The sequence below is a fragment of the Monodelphis domestica genome, chromosome 2 (assembly GCF_027887165.1).
Source record: "Monodelphis domestica isolate mMonDom1 chromosome 2, mMonDom1.pri, whole genome shotgun sequence".
Taxonomy (NCBI): domain Eukaryota; kingdom Metazoa; phylum Chordata; class Mammalia; order Didelphimorphia; family Didelphidae; genus Monodelphis; species Monodelphis domestica.
In genome coordinates, this window is record NC_077228.1 from 259,014,626 (window position 1) to 259,029,925 (window position 15,300).

A 15,300-nucleotide genomic window follows, 5' to 3' on the forward strand; every position below is an offset into this window, starting at 1 on the left:
TGAGACCTTTGTCAGAGATATTTGCTATAAATTTTTTTTACTTTCTAGTCTTGCTTGCATTCATTTTGTTTGTGCAAAACCTTTAAATTTTAATGTAGTCAATGTTAACAATTTTATATTTCATAATGTTCTTGATGTCTTATTTATTCATAAATTCTTCCTTTATCCATAGATCTGCCAGGTAAACCAATCCATACTTCTCTAATTTGTTTATGGTTTCACCCTTCATTTCTAAGTCATGTATCCATTTTGAATTTATCTTGGTATATGGCTTGACATGTTGTTGATCTGTGCCTAGTTTCTACCATACTGATTTCTAGTTTTTGTCACACAGTGAGTTCTTCCAAAAGGTTGGATCTTTGGGTTTGTCATACACTAACATGGCCATCCACTACTGTGTGCTGAATGCCTAATCTATTCCACCGATGCACTACTTTATTTTTTAGTTAGTAACAAATTGTTTTGATGGTTGCCATTTTATTAATGGTTTGAAATCTAGTGTAGCTAAGCCACTTTTCTTCATATTTTCACTAATTCCCTTGATATTCCTGTCCTTATGTTCTTCCAGATGAATTTTATTATTTTTTCTATTTCTATGAAATACTTTTTAGGTAGTTTGATTAACATACTACTGAATAGGTAAATTAATTTAGGTAGAATTGTCATTTTTATTATATTGGCTTGTCCTATCAGGAGCAATTAATGTATTTCTAATTGTTTAGATCTGACTTTATTGTGTGAAAAGTGTTTTGTAATTGTGCTCCTGAGTTTGCCATGACAGGTGGACTCCCAGGTATTTTATATTGAATAGTTATTTTTAAATGAGATTTCTATCACTTGCTGTTGGTCTTTATTGGTACTTTAGAGAAATGCTAATGATTTATGTGTATTTATTTTGTATCCTGCAACTTTGCTAAAGTTGTTTATTGTTTTGATTTAGTTTTTGATTGACTCTCTAGGGTTCTCTTAAGTATACCATCATATTATCTGTAAAGAGCTTTAATTCCTTGTTGATCATTCTAATTCCTTCAATCCATAATGGGATAGATTTTTAAAAAAACCCTTACCTTCTGTCTTAATATCAGTTCTAAAGGGCTAGACAATCAGAGTTAAGTGACTTGCCTAGGGTCACACAGAAAGGAAGTGTTTGAGGCCAGAATTGAACCCAGGTCCTCCTAATTCTAGGCTTGGCACTCTATCCACTGTGCTATCTAGCTGCCTCTCTATGTAGTATTTATTAAGTTATGCTGCATTAAGTTCTTAAACCAGTATTAGATTTGGTGGCTTACCCAGGTTTGGGTGCCAGAGTCAGCATCTAAATTAATAGTGGGGTGGTTGGGGAGAGGTCTTCTGGTTTCTGTTATAACTTAATCTTGAATGATCTAGATTTTAGGTCTTCCTACAGGGAATAATCAGGCCTGAGAACACCTTCTCCTACAACCCAGTAGATGTACACAGTCCCTAGTAGAGGCAGAGAGAGGGAACAAGGAGTCAATAGGGTCCTAGATACACCAGAGCACAGAATTCAATCCAAGGAGGGAGGGAGGGGTGGTGGGACTATCATTCTTGGCCATTTGGGGTGAACAGTTAAGAAATTACTGAGGCTTATTGGTAGGGAACATTGCCTTGCATGCCTCCTTATTACTTGTTTTAGTAACCATGGCTAGAGGGCTGGAAACCTTGGGCTGGGGGAAATTAAGGAATTAAGTCTTGGGAATAGCACCCATCAGACTCTCTATCCAGGGTCCCCTAACCTTCCCTACCAAAGACGGAAGAATGAGATCTCTGTTGGCCTCTTTATTCCCAACTCCATCTCTGACAGTATCCCTCCCAATATGAATCAGCTGTCCTCAAGGTTTTCAGTTCATCCTCCCAGCCTTGGTTCTGGGTGGAGAGTGCCAAGATGTGGAAAGATATGCGGGGGTTGTGACAGGGGGGCTGGAATAGGTCTCACCTCGTCGCCCTCGTCCTTCCTGAATTTGCCGCTTCAGCTCCAGGCTATCATATACTTGGCAGTTGGTGATGCCCCCTGGGTTCCTGCTAAGGGGGGTGAAGGCAGGTACATGGCATGGTTCAGAGGCTGGGACACGTGCTGAGACAGAGGTTGAGGGCTGGGAGACCTCAGGGATCTGGTTCTCATTTGGGGCAGAAGCAAGGTAGTTTTGTGGTTCATGGTTCTGGAATCTGCAGAAGGAGATAGATGTAACTATTGGGATCTTGGGCTCTCCTTCCTTTCGTTTTATCTCTGATCTATCCCGGTTGATGAAGGACGAATGTCTTCCTGAGGCCTGAGTCCGATTTGGGATGGTATTCCGTTTAGGCACAGCATCAGCATAGCTCTGGGGCTCAGGGTTTTTAAGTACACACTGGGGAGCCTTGGGAACATAAAACCCCTTGGCATCTTGGGGCCTTTGCCTTATATAGGTTTCACAAACAATCTGGCCATTTGGAGGAATGGGGTTGTGGGTGCCAGGCATACAAGATGGGTCGGGAGGGAACCTTTGTGTGAATGGTGGGGAGTTGTGGGTTGGGGCAGGTTCCATGTTCTCCTTTATATTCTGAGGCCAGCCGGTTGGAGGTGACTGATAATAAGTCTCTAACCTCAACTCAGACTTTGCTTCCACCCTTCTGGGAGCCCTCTGGTCTTGAGGAGGGAGGTTAGATCCCTCTGGATAGTAACTCCTCCAGCACTGCCTGTAATGCCTGACGTTTCCAGGTGGATGGGTTGTGTTCCAACTCTGCTGGTAGTTGGACTGTGGGTTCTGGGAATCTTTACAGTCGTCTAAATCTGTGTCCCAGGTTTCTTGGCAACAGAAGGCAGTGGGTTGGGGTGCAGATGAGGGAGGGGATTGGGGCATGCATATCCGAGGTTGGTGACGGTGTTGAAGATAGTATTGGCGGGCACGCTCCCGGCGGCCCCGGCAGCTTCCCTTATAACTGCCTTGGCCACTTCCCGAATTCTGAGGGTCTCGACGACGTCGGTTGAGTGCAGTGTGGGCCACGTTTAGAGCCACGGGGTCCAAGGTACAGTGGATGCACAGAGTTGGGAACCCTGATGGCTTCTTATCAGAATTCTGGGGCTTCTTGGAAAACTTACCTACTGGAGGCAGGGTGGGGGCAGTGAAGTTGGGGAGGAGGACTGGAAAGCTAAATACACAGGTCCCCTGTGGGGAGTAGTGGTGCAGGATGTGGGAGGCCAGGGGGCCAGACACCTGAGTCCCCTTGAGAATGGAAGTAGGCGGGTGATGAGGGGTGGGAATGTCAGAGGACAAAAAAGGAAGGGAATCAGGGTCTTTCCCCAGGCCCCACACTCACCTTCATTTCGAAAGAAAACAAATGTTCCGTGTAGGGACCTCAAGAGACTGCGACAGATCTGAGGGATAGTGGTGGGGATGGGGGATCAAAGAAAGTAATAGGTGTGAAAGCATGTTGGGCTAAGGCTATTATTGTTTAATAAAGACCCAGGCCCCTTGGCCCCAGTTCCCTCCCTATCTCCTTTCCTGGCTCCCAATCATCAGGTACCCTCAGCTGTTCTCTCCCACCCTCCCAGCATCCACCCTTGTCCTTAGAAGCCCAGGTGACAGCTGACCAGGGCCCATCCCTGACCAGAATCATCACATTGATTCCAAGGTTGACCAGGATGATGAGGCTTATGAGTAGCAGGATTGCGTCTACAGGATCAATGTTTCTTGCATGGTGGCCATAGTGCCTCTGTGACTCATACAGGACCTGCTCAGCCATGGTGGGGGGGTCCCGGGGTTACCTGGCCTCACCCCGGGGCCCTGCCCACAGATCACACATATCAAAAGCTAGGAAGCCAGGATTCCTATGTGGAGGGAGATGTGGCTCCAGGAGGGGGAAGGGTTGGGTCATAATAGGGAGAGGCAGTAGGGGTCACAATGAAGAGCAAGCTGCTGAGGGCTCTGATCCATTCACCTATCCATTCGTCTTAGAGTATTTCCTCTAGCTGCCTTGATGCATATTCCCCATCTCTTCCCATCAATTTTGCCCTCAATGAACATTGTTGTCCTCGTCCTGAGAAAAATAGCACAGCCATCTTCCCAGGTACCAAAAATAGAATCACTTCCAGTGTTTCTCCCTCCTTTACTTCTTGAATTTAACATATCTGTAGCCCCATGCTTGTTTTCTTATTTTGCTGTTATGGTCATTTGGCTGTTTTTGGGTCATGTTCATGCTGTAGCAAATCCTGTTTATTAATTGTTATGCAGAGATGCTAATGCTTAGAGCTAAGTTGTACTTTATATGTTGGCCTATTGATGTGTTTTTGCTGCCACTGGCTAGCCGTGCTTTGTCAGTTAGCCATGCTTAAGGCTTTTGGATGATTGCCAGGCATAAGCTTATGGCTAAGCACACATATTTTTGAAATGTGCATGTTATATGTTCTGTCTGTAGTTAGGCATGTTGTCACTCTACAGGGATGCTCTTTATAGTGCTATGTCTGTTGCATATATTGTTAATATTGCTAAAGTACATTTGTTTTATTTTAGTTTTGATGATACTGAAGGTACCCATTCCTGGGATGCCAAGAAAATCATCCTTATTGCTTTAAAGCACTATTGTTTGTTTATACGGTATACAGGTATATTTATTTATAGGTTCTGGACTTGCTCCAGCTGATATTTTCAAGGAACATCAGAGTTTTGGCCCACAGGAGGAAGGCAAGCCCTCCCCCAAGGTCCATTGGTATAGGACTTTCTCCTCACTGATAGAAATTGATACTCTTTCCTATGTAAGGGTTGAGGCAGAATTGGTGAGAGCAGAACTCTAGCCTTCTTTGGTCTTTTTTGGGACTCTTCCAGCTTCTAGCCACTTTGAGCATTTATGCCCAACTTTAAGACAGAAGATGTAAGATGCCAACCCCACTTTAGGCTCCTGAAGGAAAAGATTCTGGAAGACATGGGAGGAGCTAAGTCTCTATCATGTCCCTGTTCCCAGCTTGCTACATTAGAGATCAGGGAGCTTCCCTTTGGGTGAAATCCAGGGCAAGTTTTCTTGATTGAACTGACTGATCCTTCGCCCATGGGAGAGCTCCTTCACTTTGTTTTGTCTGGTATGTATTTTCTCCTATGTATGCCTTCTTTGATTTCAGTTTTGCTACAATTTGGATAAATGCATTCCTTTGTTATTTGCAAAGTGTGTTCACTGTGGAATTGGTGAGTCATGCTTTGGATATAGAGTTTGGGGTCCTCCTTGACAAAAATGACACAGCTTTATTATACACTCTAATGATAGTTGAGATCAGAGAGATATAATTCTAACTTGTTAACCCTCTCTCTGAGGAGAACAGAGTGTTAGCTTCTGGCTTGAACTTCTAGCTTCCTTTCCTAAGCAGAAATTAAAATTTCTTTTGGAGAAGGGTGGGAGAGGAGAAGAGGCTAGAGATGTCTATTTTCCCTCTTGCTCCACACAGCAATACCCCCATGCTACAGACATGAGATGAGCCCTCTGTAGGGCACTTTTTCTACATAATGGTACATCCTTCTTTCTTCTTGAAAAAACGTCTTCCTCCAATTCCCTTGAAAACAGAGGCTGCCAAACTGAAATAGTCAGTTAATCCAATCTTTTCCCTTACCCCAACCTTTTAGAATTTCTCAGAATCCTAGGAGTTTCACTGAGGTGTTTCAGTGTCACTTCTGTTATGCCTTATCCATTGACTCAAACCCTCACCAATTATATCTTCCTCTCACTATTATAACCAGTGAGTTACTAGCACCACAGTTCCATTTAACTAATTAACATAAAAAACTTTTACAAATGGATATTATTTTAAAAACTCTTACTTTCCTTCTTAAAATCAATACTAAGTATCAGTTCCCAGGGCTAGGCAATTGAGGATAAAAAACTCAGAATCGCATGGCTAGGAAATATCTGAGGCCACATTTGAACCCAAGACCTCCCATCTTCACACCTACCTTTCAATTAATTGAGCCACCTAGCTCTTCCAGCAAATGGATATTTTCTTTGAAGATGTAGCGATAATAGAAGTACAAACATTTCCCCTGCAATATGAACATATACTCTCTCCTACCTTGGTCTTTGGGGAGAGGAGGCTCATTTTGAACACAATTTCTATACTGGTCCCATCAACTTCATAACAAAATGCAGACCCTCTGCTTGATGGGTCTTTTTTTTTTCAGTTCCTACTAGGGATATTTGTGCTGGGCTGGCTACAAAACCAATCAACTCAGATTCTGGGAGGCTTGCTCCCTTGACTTTAGAAACAAACAAGGTTAGAGTCTCCAAATTAATCTCTTCTACTTCAAAAACATAATCTCCAAGGTAAGGAACCAAAACCTGCTTTCACAGTTTGACCTCAGGTGGAGAGAAGCCTGTATACTTACTCTTTCTTTTTTTTAAATTTTATTTAATTAGATTTAGAATAGTTTTCCATGGTTATAAGACTCACATTCCTTCCCTTCCCTCCCCCTGACCCCTCCCATATATGACACACAACTCCACTGGGTTTAACATGTGCCATTGATCAAGACCCATTTCCTTATTATTAGTATTTGCACTAGGTGATCTTTTAAAGTTCACTTTCCTATACTTACTCATTCATGACTCTGTCTCTCACCAGGTGCCATTACTAAAGGAGTCAGATTCAGAGAGAAATCCAACCAAGAGAGTGGCTGAGGCCAATTAGGACCTTTTAAAGAAGCCTCTAGGTCTTTTTTCACAACCACAGCCAATTAAAGGTGGGCTGTCACTCACCATGGCAATTAGCATATTTGAATCAGTTAAAGAATGTCTACTCATGCTACAAAGCCTCACCAAAGCATTTCCTTACTATATCATCATGACTGTCCCAGAATCTAAATATGGGGAATTGTATCAGCCAAACAACCCTGATTTCCTCTGTACAGGTCATAAGCATTGTTTTTATTGGACATAGTTCTGTTACATAGGTATTGAAGACAATTTGTAAAAGACACAGAGATAGAAGATGGAATGACAAGTTGGAGGAGGAGAAAGCAGAGAAGTTTATCTGGAATAGATTTTATTAAAGTGTGTGTGGGGTAATGTGAAATAATCCTGGAATGGATATACAGGCTGGACCCAGATTGTAAAAGACTTTCAATGACAAGATGAAGAGTTTGTATTTTATCATAGAAGATTATCACAAGAGCACTGAGAGAGAGAGAGAGAGAGAGTGAGAGAGAGAGAGAGAGAGAGAGAGAGAGAGAGAGAGAGAGAGAGAGGGAGGGAGGGAGGGAGAGAGGAGAAGGGCCACTGATGGTTTGTTTGTTTGTTTGTTTTTTAGTGGAGAGGTGTATATTTGTATATTCTGGATAATGATGGGACTAGAAGTCATAAGAGCTAATTAAGTCATTGAAAGTCCTGTGAGGTTGTTCCACTTGCAGAGGGTAATATTTGGGTGACTACTCTACTGGATGACTACTGGAGGTCATTGAAGAAGATTATATCTATGGCCCCTTGGCACATCCATATAGAAACAATGTACTTTTCTGATGGAATTTATTCTTCATACTTTATGACTTTATTGTTATATTTGGCCCTGTTGGCCAACCCTTCCTCCTGAATATTCTCTTCTTTGGGTTATCATTACATTACTCTGTCCTGGTTTTCCTCCTACCACTATAACTGCTCTTAACTCAGTCTTTTTTGCTTGGTCATGTTCCATGTCATACCCTTTAATTGTGAGTGCTCCCCAAAGCTCTGTCCCTGAGAGCTCTTATCTTAACTCTTATGCTCTCTTTTTTGATGACTTCATCAGCCCTCATGAGTTTAGCTGTCATTTCCGTGAAGATATTTAATAAATCTATACACATATAGCTCAAATATATTTTTGAGTTTCAATCCTACATCACTGATTGCTCTTTTTAAAAAATTTCTTGTTCAAGGATCTCAGCAGTTATTTTTGATAATTTCTTATAATATGATATCCAAGGTTTTTTTCTTAGCCACGGCTTTCAGGTAGTGCAATGATTCTCAGTTTGTCTCTCCTAGACCTATTTTCTAGGTCAGTTGTTTTTTCAATAAGATATTTAATGTTTTTCTCTATTTTTTAATCCTTTAATTCTGCTTTATTATTTCTTGAATTCTCATGAGATCATTAGTTTCTATATGGTCAATTCTGATTTTTAAGGCTTGATTTTTCTCTGTCAGTTTTTGGTTCTCCTTTTTCAATTGGCCCATTTCTTCTTGCATCACTTTCCTTTTTCCTTCTCACTTTTCCTTTGCCTCTCTTAATTGTTTTTTGTTGTTTTTTTTTTTAAACCCTTATCTTCCATCTTGGAGTCAATACTGTGGATTGGCTCCAAGGTAGAAGAGTGGTAAGGGCTAGGCAATGGGGGTCAAGTGACTTGCCCAGGGTCACACAGCTGGGAAGTGTCTGAGGCTAGATTTGAACCTAGGACCTCCCATCTCTAGGCCTAGCTCTCAATCCACTGAGCTACCCAGCTTCCCCCTCTTGTTTTTTTAAGTCCATTTTGAGTTCTTCTGGAATCAATGTACAGTCTGACAAAGCTATAAAGACACTTTGGGTCAAATGAGAAAAATCAGCAAAAAAAGACAGGCCTGAACTTCTGCTCTGAAATCCTTTGGCAAGACCAGGTTCTGAGAGAACTAGGGCCCTTTGTTAGGAACCAAGGTTAGCTCCAAGATAATAAGTTAAGTCATTCCTCAAGTGAACTTCAGCTGCCTGACCAGACTCCTCAGACAAGCAATATTTGTGAGGCCTAGCACTATTTTAGGCAAGAGACCTGGAAGCTGTATCTTCATAGACACATGTATGCAAAAACCAAAAACTCTTTATATTCTGTTTATGACCAAATTTGCATCTGCTTAGTACCCCTCTCCGCACTCCATTGGCTCATTCTGATGTAACACTATGAGTCCTGATTGGCTTTCAATGATATTATGCTGCATTTGTAAACCCACATATATATTGGACCAATATGCTCAATAAAATTGAAACCTGTTGCTTGCAGTTCTGGTTATCCCTTCGAGCCCATATAACTCAATTATTGGGACTCCTGCTCTCTCTACTGTCTGTCTTTGTTTCTCTATCTCTTCCTGTGTGTGTCTATTCTCTTTGGAAGCCAGTAATTTGAACTGACTTATCAGTAGCAACCCATAACACCAATCCACATTTTTCTTTTGGACTTTGGGTGTGTTTCCTTTGCTTTCACTGCCCCCTTCTGTGTCTGTACATAAAAATTCTTTAGAGTGAGGTGCTTTTTTTTTTTTTACTCATTTTTCCTATCTAATTAGAGGTAGGCTTGGGGAGACGTACCTTACCCATTGCTGATGGACATTTCAAACTGGATGTCCCATAGACATTTCAAATTCATTATTTCCAAAATAGAATTCATTATCTTCCTCCCTCCCTAATCAACCTCTTCTAAATTTCCCTGTTTCTGCTGAAGGAACAACCATTCTTTTTGTTTCACAGGTTTATGACCTTGCCATTATCCTGACTCCTTACATCTTCACATATCTCAAATATGACCCTGTAGAACACCCACTCAAATGGGACATGAGAATAACCTGAAGTTCTTGTCAGGTGTTTTAAAGTGAGCAAAGTTTTATTCTGTTAAAGAATGAGGATGAGTCATGGCATAACAAGGAAAGATTTTTACCCAAGTCTAACCCCAAATGCCATCCTTGACACATATAGTTGTGACAAGACAAAGAAAGTATAATTGTAACAATGGTAAAGTTTGCTTAGTGACAAGAGAGTTTTTTCAGCAAGAGAGTCAATTCTCAGAGTTTTTCCAGCATCAAAGTGGACAATCAGTTTTGTTTGGTGATTGAAAGTCATAACAGAGCCATGTTGGCTGGGAGGTGATTCCTTCAGGTGTTTTCCATTACTCAGATCTGACATAGTCAGTTTTGGTCTATGGTTTTGACGGTAACAGATTGATAGCAGTGGAGTTCACCCTGAGTGTATTTGCACAAAGGACTATTGTTACACCAAACTTACAGAATATTTTGATTGGGTGAGATATGCTCAGCAGCTAGGTCTGGACCTGGAGCTGCTGGTCTGGACTTGGGGAACATGACAACTCAGGAAAATGAAACACAATTATCCAGGGGTTAATTTGGGGATCCTGACAACCTCTCATAGTTCACATATCCATCACCTTAATTTAGGCCCTCTTCATCTCTCATCTATATTATTGTAATAGTTCATTAATTGTTTTTCCTACCTCAAGTTTCTTCTTACTATAGTCTATTTTCCACATTTCTACCAATGTAATTTTCTTAAAATTTTTTTTTCTGAACCTAATCATTAAAAAAGTCAAGCATTTTCATATAAAAAATAGAACACAAAAAGATGACCTTATGTAAAATTTGTAATCTATATCACATTACTTGTTCTTTTAAAAAAGCATAATGAATTTAACCTGTTATTATTTTAATGGTCTTGCTTATGCTTTCAGAAAAACCTGGGAAGACTTATATGAACTGATACAAAGAGAAATGAGCAGAACAGGAGAACGTTGTACACAGTTACAGCAATATTGTACCATGATCAACTGTAATGGACACATGATGAGAAATGCTATCCATCTCCAGATAAAGAGATGACAAAATCTGAGTACAGATTAAAGCATATTTTTTCAAATTTCATTATTCCTGGTTGTTTGGTTTGTTTGTTTGTTTTGGTCTATGTTTTATTTTGCAACAGGGTTAACATGGATATTTTGCATAACTGCACATGTATGTTGTTGAGTTGTTTCAATCTAATTCTTCATGACCACATTTGGGGTTTTCTTGGCAAAGATACTGGAAAGGTTTATCATTTCCTTATCTAGTTCATTTTACAGAAAAAGAAACTGAGGCAAACAGCCTTTCTTTTCTCCTCTCAATCTCTCTCTCTCTTTCTCTCTCTCTCTCTCTCTCTCCCCTCTAACAAGTCTAAATGACTTGCCAAGAGTCACTCAAACAGCAAGTGTTGGAGGCCAGATTTGAACTAATGCAGATGAGTCCCCCTGATTGTAGGTCCGGCCCTCTGTTCACTAAGTTTCCTAGTTTCCCTAAATGTAGAGTCTATATTTAAATGTATAATCTATCACAGATATAATTTATATCAAATCACTTCCCTGGAGGGAGGAAGAGAATATGAAACTCAAAATTAAAAAAAAGTAAAAAGTTTGTTTATATGAAATCAAGAAAAAAATTAAATGGTTGAAAAATGGTCTGTGTTTCCTTCTAAACTTTCTTCTGTATTTCTCCCTGTGCTTCTTAAAATGTTAAAATTTTTTCTTTTGGTATCACTATCATTATACTCCACTGTTTTCCATTTAAAAACAAGGTGAAAAACCCTATTTAATATATAGCAAATATGCATCATTTGGCAAAACAAAGCCACATAGTAGACACATTAAAAAGTACATGTTTTCCTCCATATCTCGAATCCATCCCCTCTTTGTCAAGAGGCTGGTAACATGCTTCACCATAAATTTTCTGGAGACATAGATGATTGGAATTCTTAAATCTTTTCTTTCAAAGTTATTTTTCTTTATAATGTCTGTAAAAATTGCTTATCTTCTCACTTCATCCTGCATCAGTTTATACTGCCTAGGATTTTCTTTTATCATTTCTTAGAGTGTGACAGTATTCTACTACATTCATACAACATAATTTGTTCATTTCCCCTTTTTATGGATACCCACTTAGTTTCCAGTTATTTTCTTTTTTCCTTTTTATCTTCTCTTAAGGATAAGAAAGTTTGTTTTGCTTGTGACTCATTCCTGGTATTATTCTTTCTCTTAAACTCACCTCTCTATGTTCTCATTTGTATCCTTGTTGAGTTTTACATATTTATTCATCAAACTGTTTTTGAGGTATGTTGATGTGTGTGTGCATGTTTTCATGTATATGTTTAGTACTCCATTTTCCAGCTCAGATAATGAGTTTTATTTGATGCCCATTCCTATCATCTTTTCCTCATTGTTTGTATAATTTTCAGAGTTTTAAAAATTTATCATTCTCCTAGACATTTATAATCCTTAAATTGTCCCTGCCTATCCTGCCTTCATGATCAATACCTCTGACTTGTATGGAAATTGTATTCTTTGATTGCTGTTGCCTTTTGTTTCTCTTTCCCTCTCTGCCTGGAGAGTTTCTCCAACATTGATTCAATTCCCTCCCTCCCCCCAATCTGCTGGGTTAATTTCTCTTCCCTACTTTTCAAAGCATAAATTCTGACTTATATTGCCTCTTAATATCTTTTCTTATTGATTTTATCCTCTAAACTATTCTGGAATGTCAGTATTGTTCTATTGTCTCTTGAGATTCGAGAGGATTCTGTGTTTCATTAGGCAATACTTTGTTTTGTGGCATTTGTATCATGCACCAGAATTATGAGAAATACGAAATTTTACTTCTTCCTCCTTTCTACACTGCATTACTTTTCTCTTCCACCTTATTTCCCTTCTTTTAAACCCTCAAAACAGAACTAATTTGCTCTCAGATCCTTTTTTCCCTCTTATTTAACTATCTCAATACCCTTTGAAGACATTAAAGTTGTGAAAGAACATTTGTTTCTTCTCTCTGTTGGAATATAGGCCTTTCTTTATGATATAATCCCAAATGCTAAAATAAATTTACCTAAGTTTCTTTTGACTCTTGTGTTTGCATTTCAGAGGTCCTTCTCTGCCCTGTTTTTTTCCTCTAGGATTATATTTAGAGTTGCTTTTTTGGAATATTATATTCCAGCTTCCAAGCTTTGTGTGCTCCTTACTGCAGTTCTTTGGTACTTGAACTTTTTCTTTTTGATGCTTGCAGGATTTTTCTTTGACATGAAGGCTTTGGATTTTGGCTATGATACTCCTGGAACTTTTCCTTTTGGGGCTTTTAAAAGGAGTTGATCAGTTTCTACTTAAGCTTTCTTGTTCAGGCCTTTAAAAAAATCACAGTTCTCAGGAAATCTGACGATTCTTAAATTCTTTCTCCTATTTCTATTTTCTAAGTCAGTTGCTTCTCAGTCTTTGATTTTGTTCTGATATTTCTTTGCTATCACAATGGTCACTGATTTATATTTGGTTGTTTCTAACTTTTAGGGATCTGATACTAGGGCAAGGTTTACCATTTTCTGTTCAAAGCTATTCTAATTTTTTCTTCTAGAATTTTAATTTCATTTTTTAAACTTCTTGCTTCATTTTTCCTAGGTATTCATATAGTCCCTTGTGGAAAACCCATTTTCCCCCTTTTGGTTCTCTGTCTTATTTTAGACTTACTATCTTTTCCTAGATAGATATATAAAGCATTTATGAAATATTTATCATGTATTAGATACTGTGCTAAATGCTGGAAATATAAATAAAAGAAAAAGAAAGTCTTTTCTCGAAGAGATTACATTCTAATCAAGGAAGACAACATATAAAAGAAATGAAGAGTATATAAGGGAAGGGACAGCTCTACTAGCTGGCAAGGTCAGGAAGGAGTCTTGAGTGTTATGGGCTGAATTAGGTATGGAGTACCCATAGGTTTCATTTTTGGTTATCTTTGGGTCTATTATAATTCCTTATAATGGTGTGCATTCATCTTGTGTCTACTCATCCTTCTGACCTTAGTTTATCAATTGGAACTTTGGGCCAGGCCTGGGCTCGGCCTTTTGCTGATGGGGTGGTTGACCCTGTTTGGCCTAGACCAGAGTCACCTGGGTTTCTATTAATGATATCTACTTCCAGGGATTAGCAACCCTGCTCCTTCCAAATCTTGGAACTTGTTGGCCCTGAATCTCCAACAGTCCTTTATTTGTCCCAGGACAAAGTTCTAGGAGTCTGAATTGTCCTGTTCTGAGTGCTGCCATGTCCAGATTGGACCTGGGTACCTCTGGTTTTTCATGACTCTACTACCACTGGCTGGTCTTTATTATAAAATGATCAAAGAACAAAGAAAAAAACCCATACATACAAAAATATTTATAACAACACTTTTTGTGATAGAAAAGAAGTGGAAAAAAGTCAACTGGGGGATGGCTAAATAAACTGTGATATATAATACTGCACTGTAGGAATTGAAAACCCTGATGAATACAGAGAAGCATGGAAAGACTTATATGAACTGATGCACGAAAAAAAATGAACAAAATGAGGGAAATGGTAATTACAACAATCTTTACTACAACAATAATGACAAAATAATCAAAACAGTATTTTTTACTTTATTATAAAGATATTTAATTTTTTTACCAATTACATGTAATAACAAATCTCCACATAAGTTTTCTGAAGTTAAATAATCCAAATTATCTCTCTCCCTCCCATCCCTCTCCCCTCCTAGAGCTGGCAAACAATTTGATCTGGATTATACATAGGTAATCATGTAGAACACATTTCCATATTGTTCATTGTTGTAAGAAAATAATCATATAACATCCAAACCCCAAAACAAAAACCCAAATAAAGTGAAAAATCACATGCTTTCATCTGTATTTCAACTTCCTCTAAAGGTGGATAGCATTCTTTATCACAAGTCCCTCAGAATTATCCAGAATCATTATATTACTGAGAATAGCTAAGTCTGTCACAACTAAGCATCCCACAATATTGCTCTTACTCTGTACAGTGTTCTCCTGGTTATGTTATTTCACTCTGCATCAGTTCATGAAGGTCTTTCCAGCTCTTTCTGAAATTGTCCTGTTCATCATTTCTTACAGCATGCTGGGAACCATCAAATCCACATTGTCTGACATGGTTACAGGTGGAAACTGGGGACTGCATGGCAGCCCCCAGGAAGGATGAAAATACCCACTTAGACCCCCCTGAATGACTCTTCTCTTATTAACACCCCCATTTTTGGAATTGTTACAAAAAGTATTCCCACTCAGCTCCAGGAAAACTCCACCCTTATATGTAATGATATAGAAATTCCCCTTAGAATATTGCCAAGAGATTCTACTTATAAAAATACATCTAAGAACTCCTATGTATCCATTTAGATAAAGGATCACAGATGGAACCCCCTTTAAGAATAAATCCCCAACAAAACTGTACTGTATATTAATTACCTTTCATGGAAAGGCTGGTACATTCTACTCCACCTAATTGTGTTGTTAACTCTGTAGGCAAGGCAATATGTCTTGGATACCTTAGTAAAACATTGGAGAATGAAAAATTATTACTGGAATAATACTTAAACTGGGTTATATTGATTATACCCTTTGACCCAAAAGACTAGGCAACAATGTTGTGTTAATTGTATCTTTTGAAGTCTGATTGATTATTTAGTTAGTTAGTATAACAAATAATTATTCTTAGCTTCTTGTCTGGTACCTCATGGGTTAATGAGGAACTGACCTCTAGC

The 15,300-nt window shown here is 39.0% G+C and overlaps 1 protein-coding gene across 3 annotated transcripts; it reads right to left on the reverse strand.

The window, feature by feature from the left end:
• Positions 1 to 1,782: 1,782 nt before the first annotated feature.
• SPEM2 (SPEM family member 2) lies at positions 1,783 to 3,846 on the reverse strand. 3 transcript variants are annotated; one of them, XM_007483191.3, is made up of 4 exons: positions 3,607 to 3,843; positions 3,316 to 3,373; positions 2,602 to 3,100; positions 1,783 to 2,184 (listed from the first exon to the last, which is right to left on the reverse strand). In XM_007483191.3, exons 1-4 carry the CDS (start codon positions 3,739 to 3,741, stop codon positions 1,860 to 1,862), a joined length of 1,017 nt encoding a protein of 338 aa, XP_007483253.1. In that variant the 5' UTR covers positions 3,742 to 3,843; the 3' UTR covers positions 1,783 to 1,859. The 3 variants fall into 3 exon arrangements, with proteins under 3 accessions (XP_007483253.1, XP_007483252.1, XP_007483251.1); XM_007483190.3 differs by having other exon boundaries at positions 1,783 to 3,097; positions 3,607 to 3,846; XM_007483189.3 differs by having other exon boundaries at positions 1,783 to 3,100; positions 3,607 to 3,845.
• Positions 3,847 to 15,300: the final 11,454 nt, after the last annotated feature.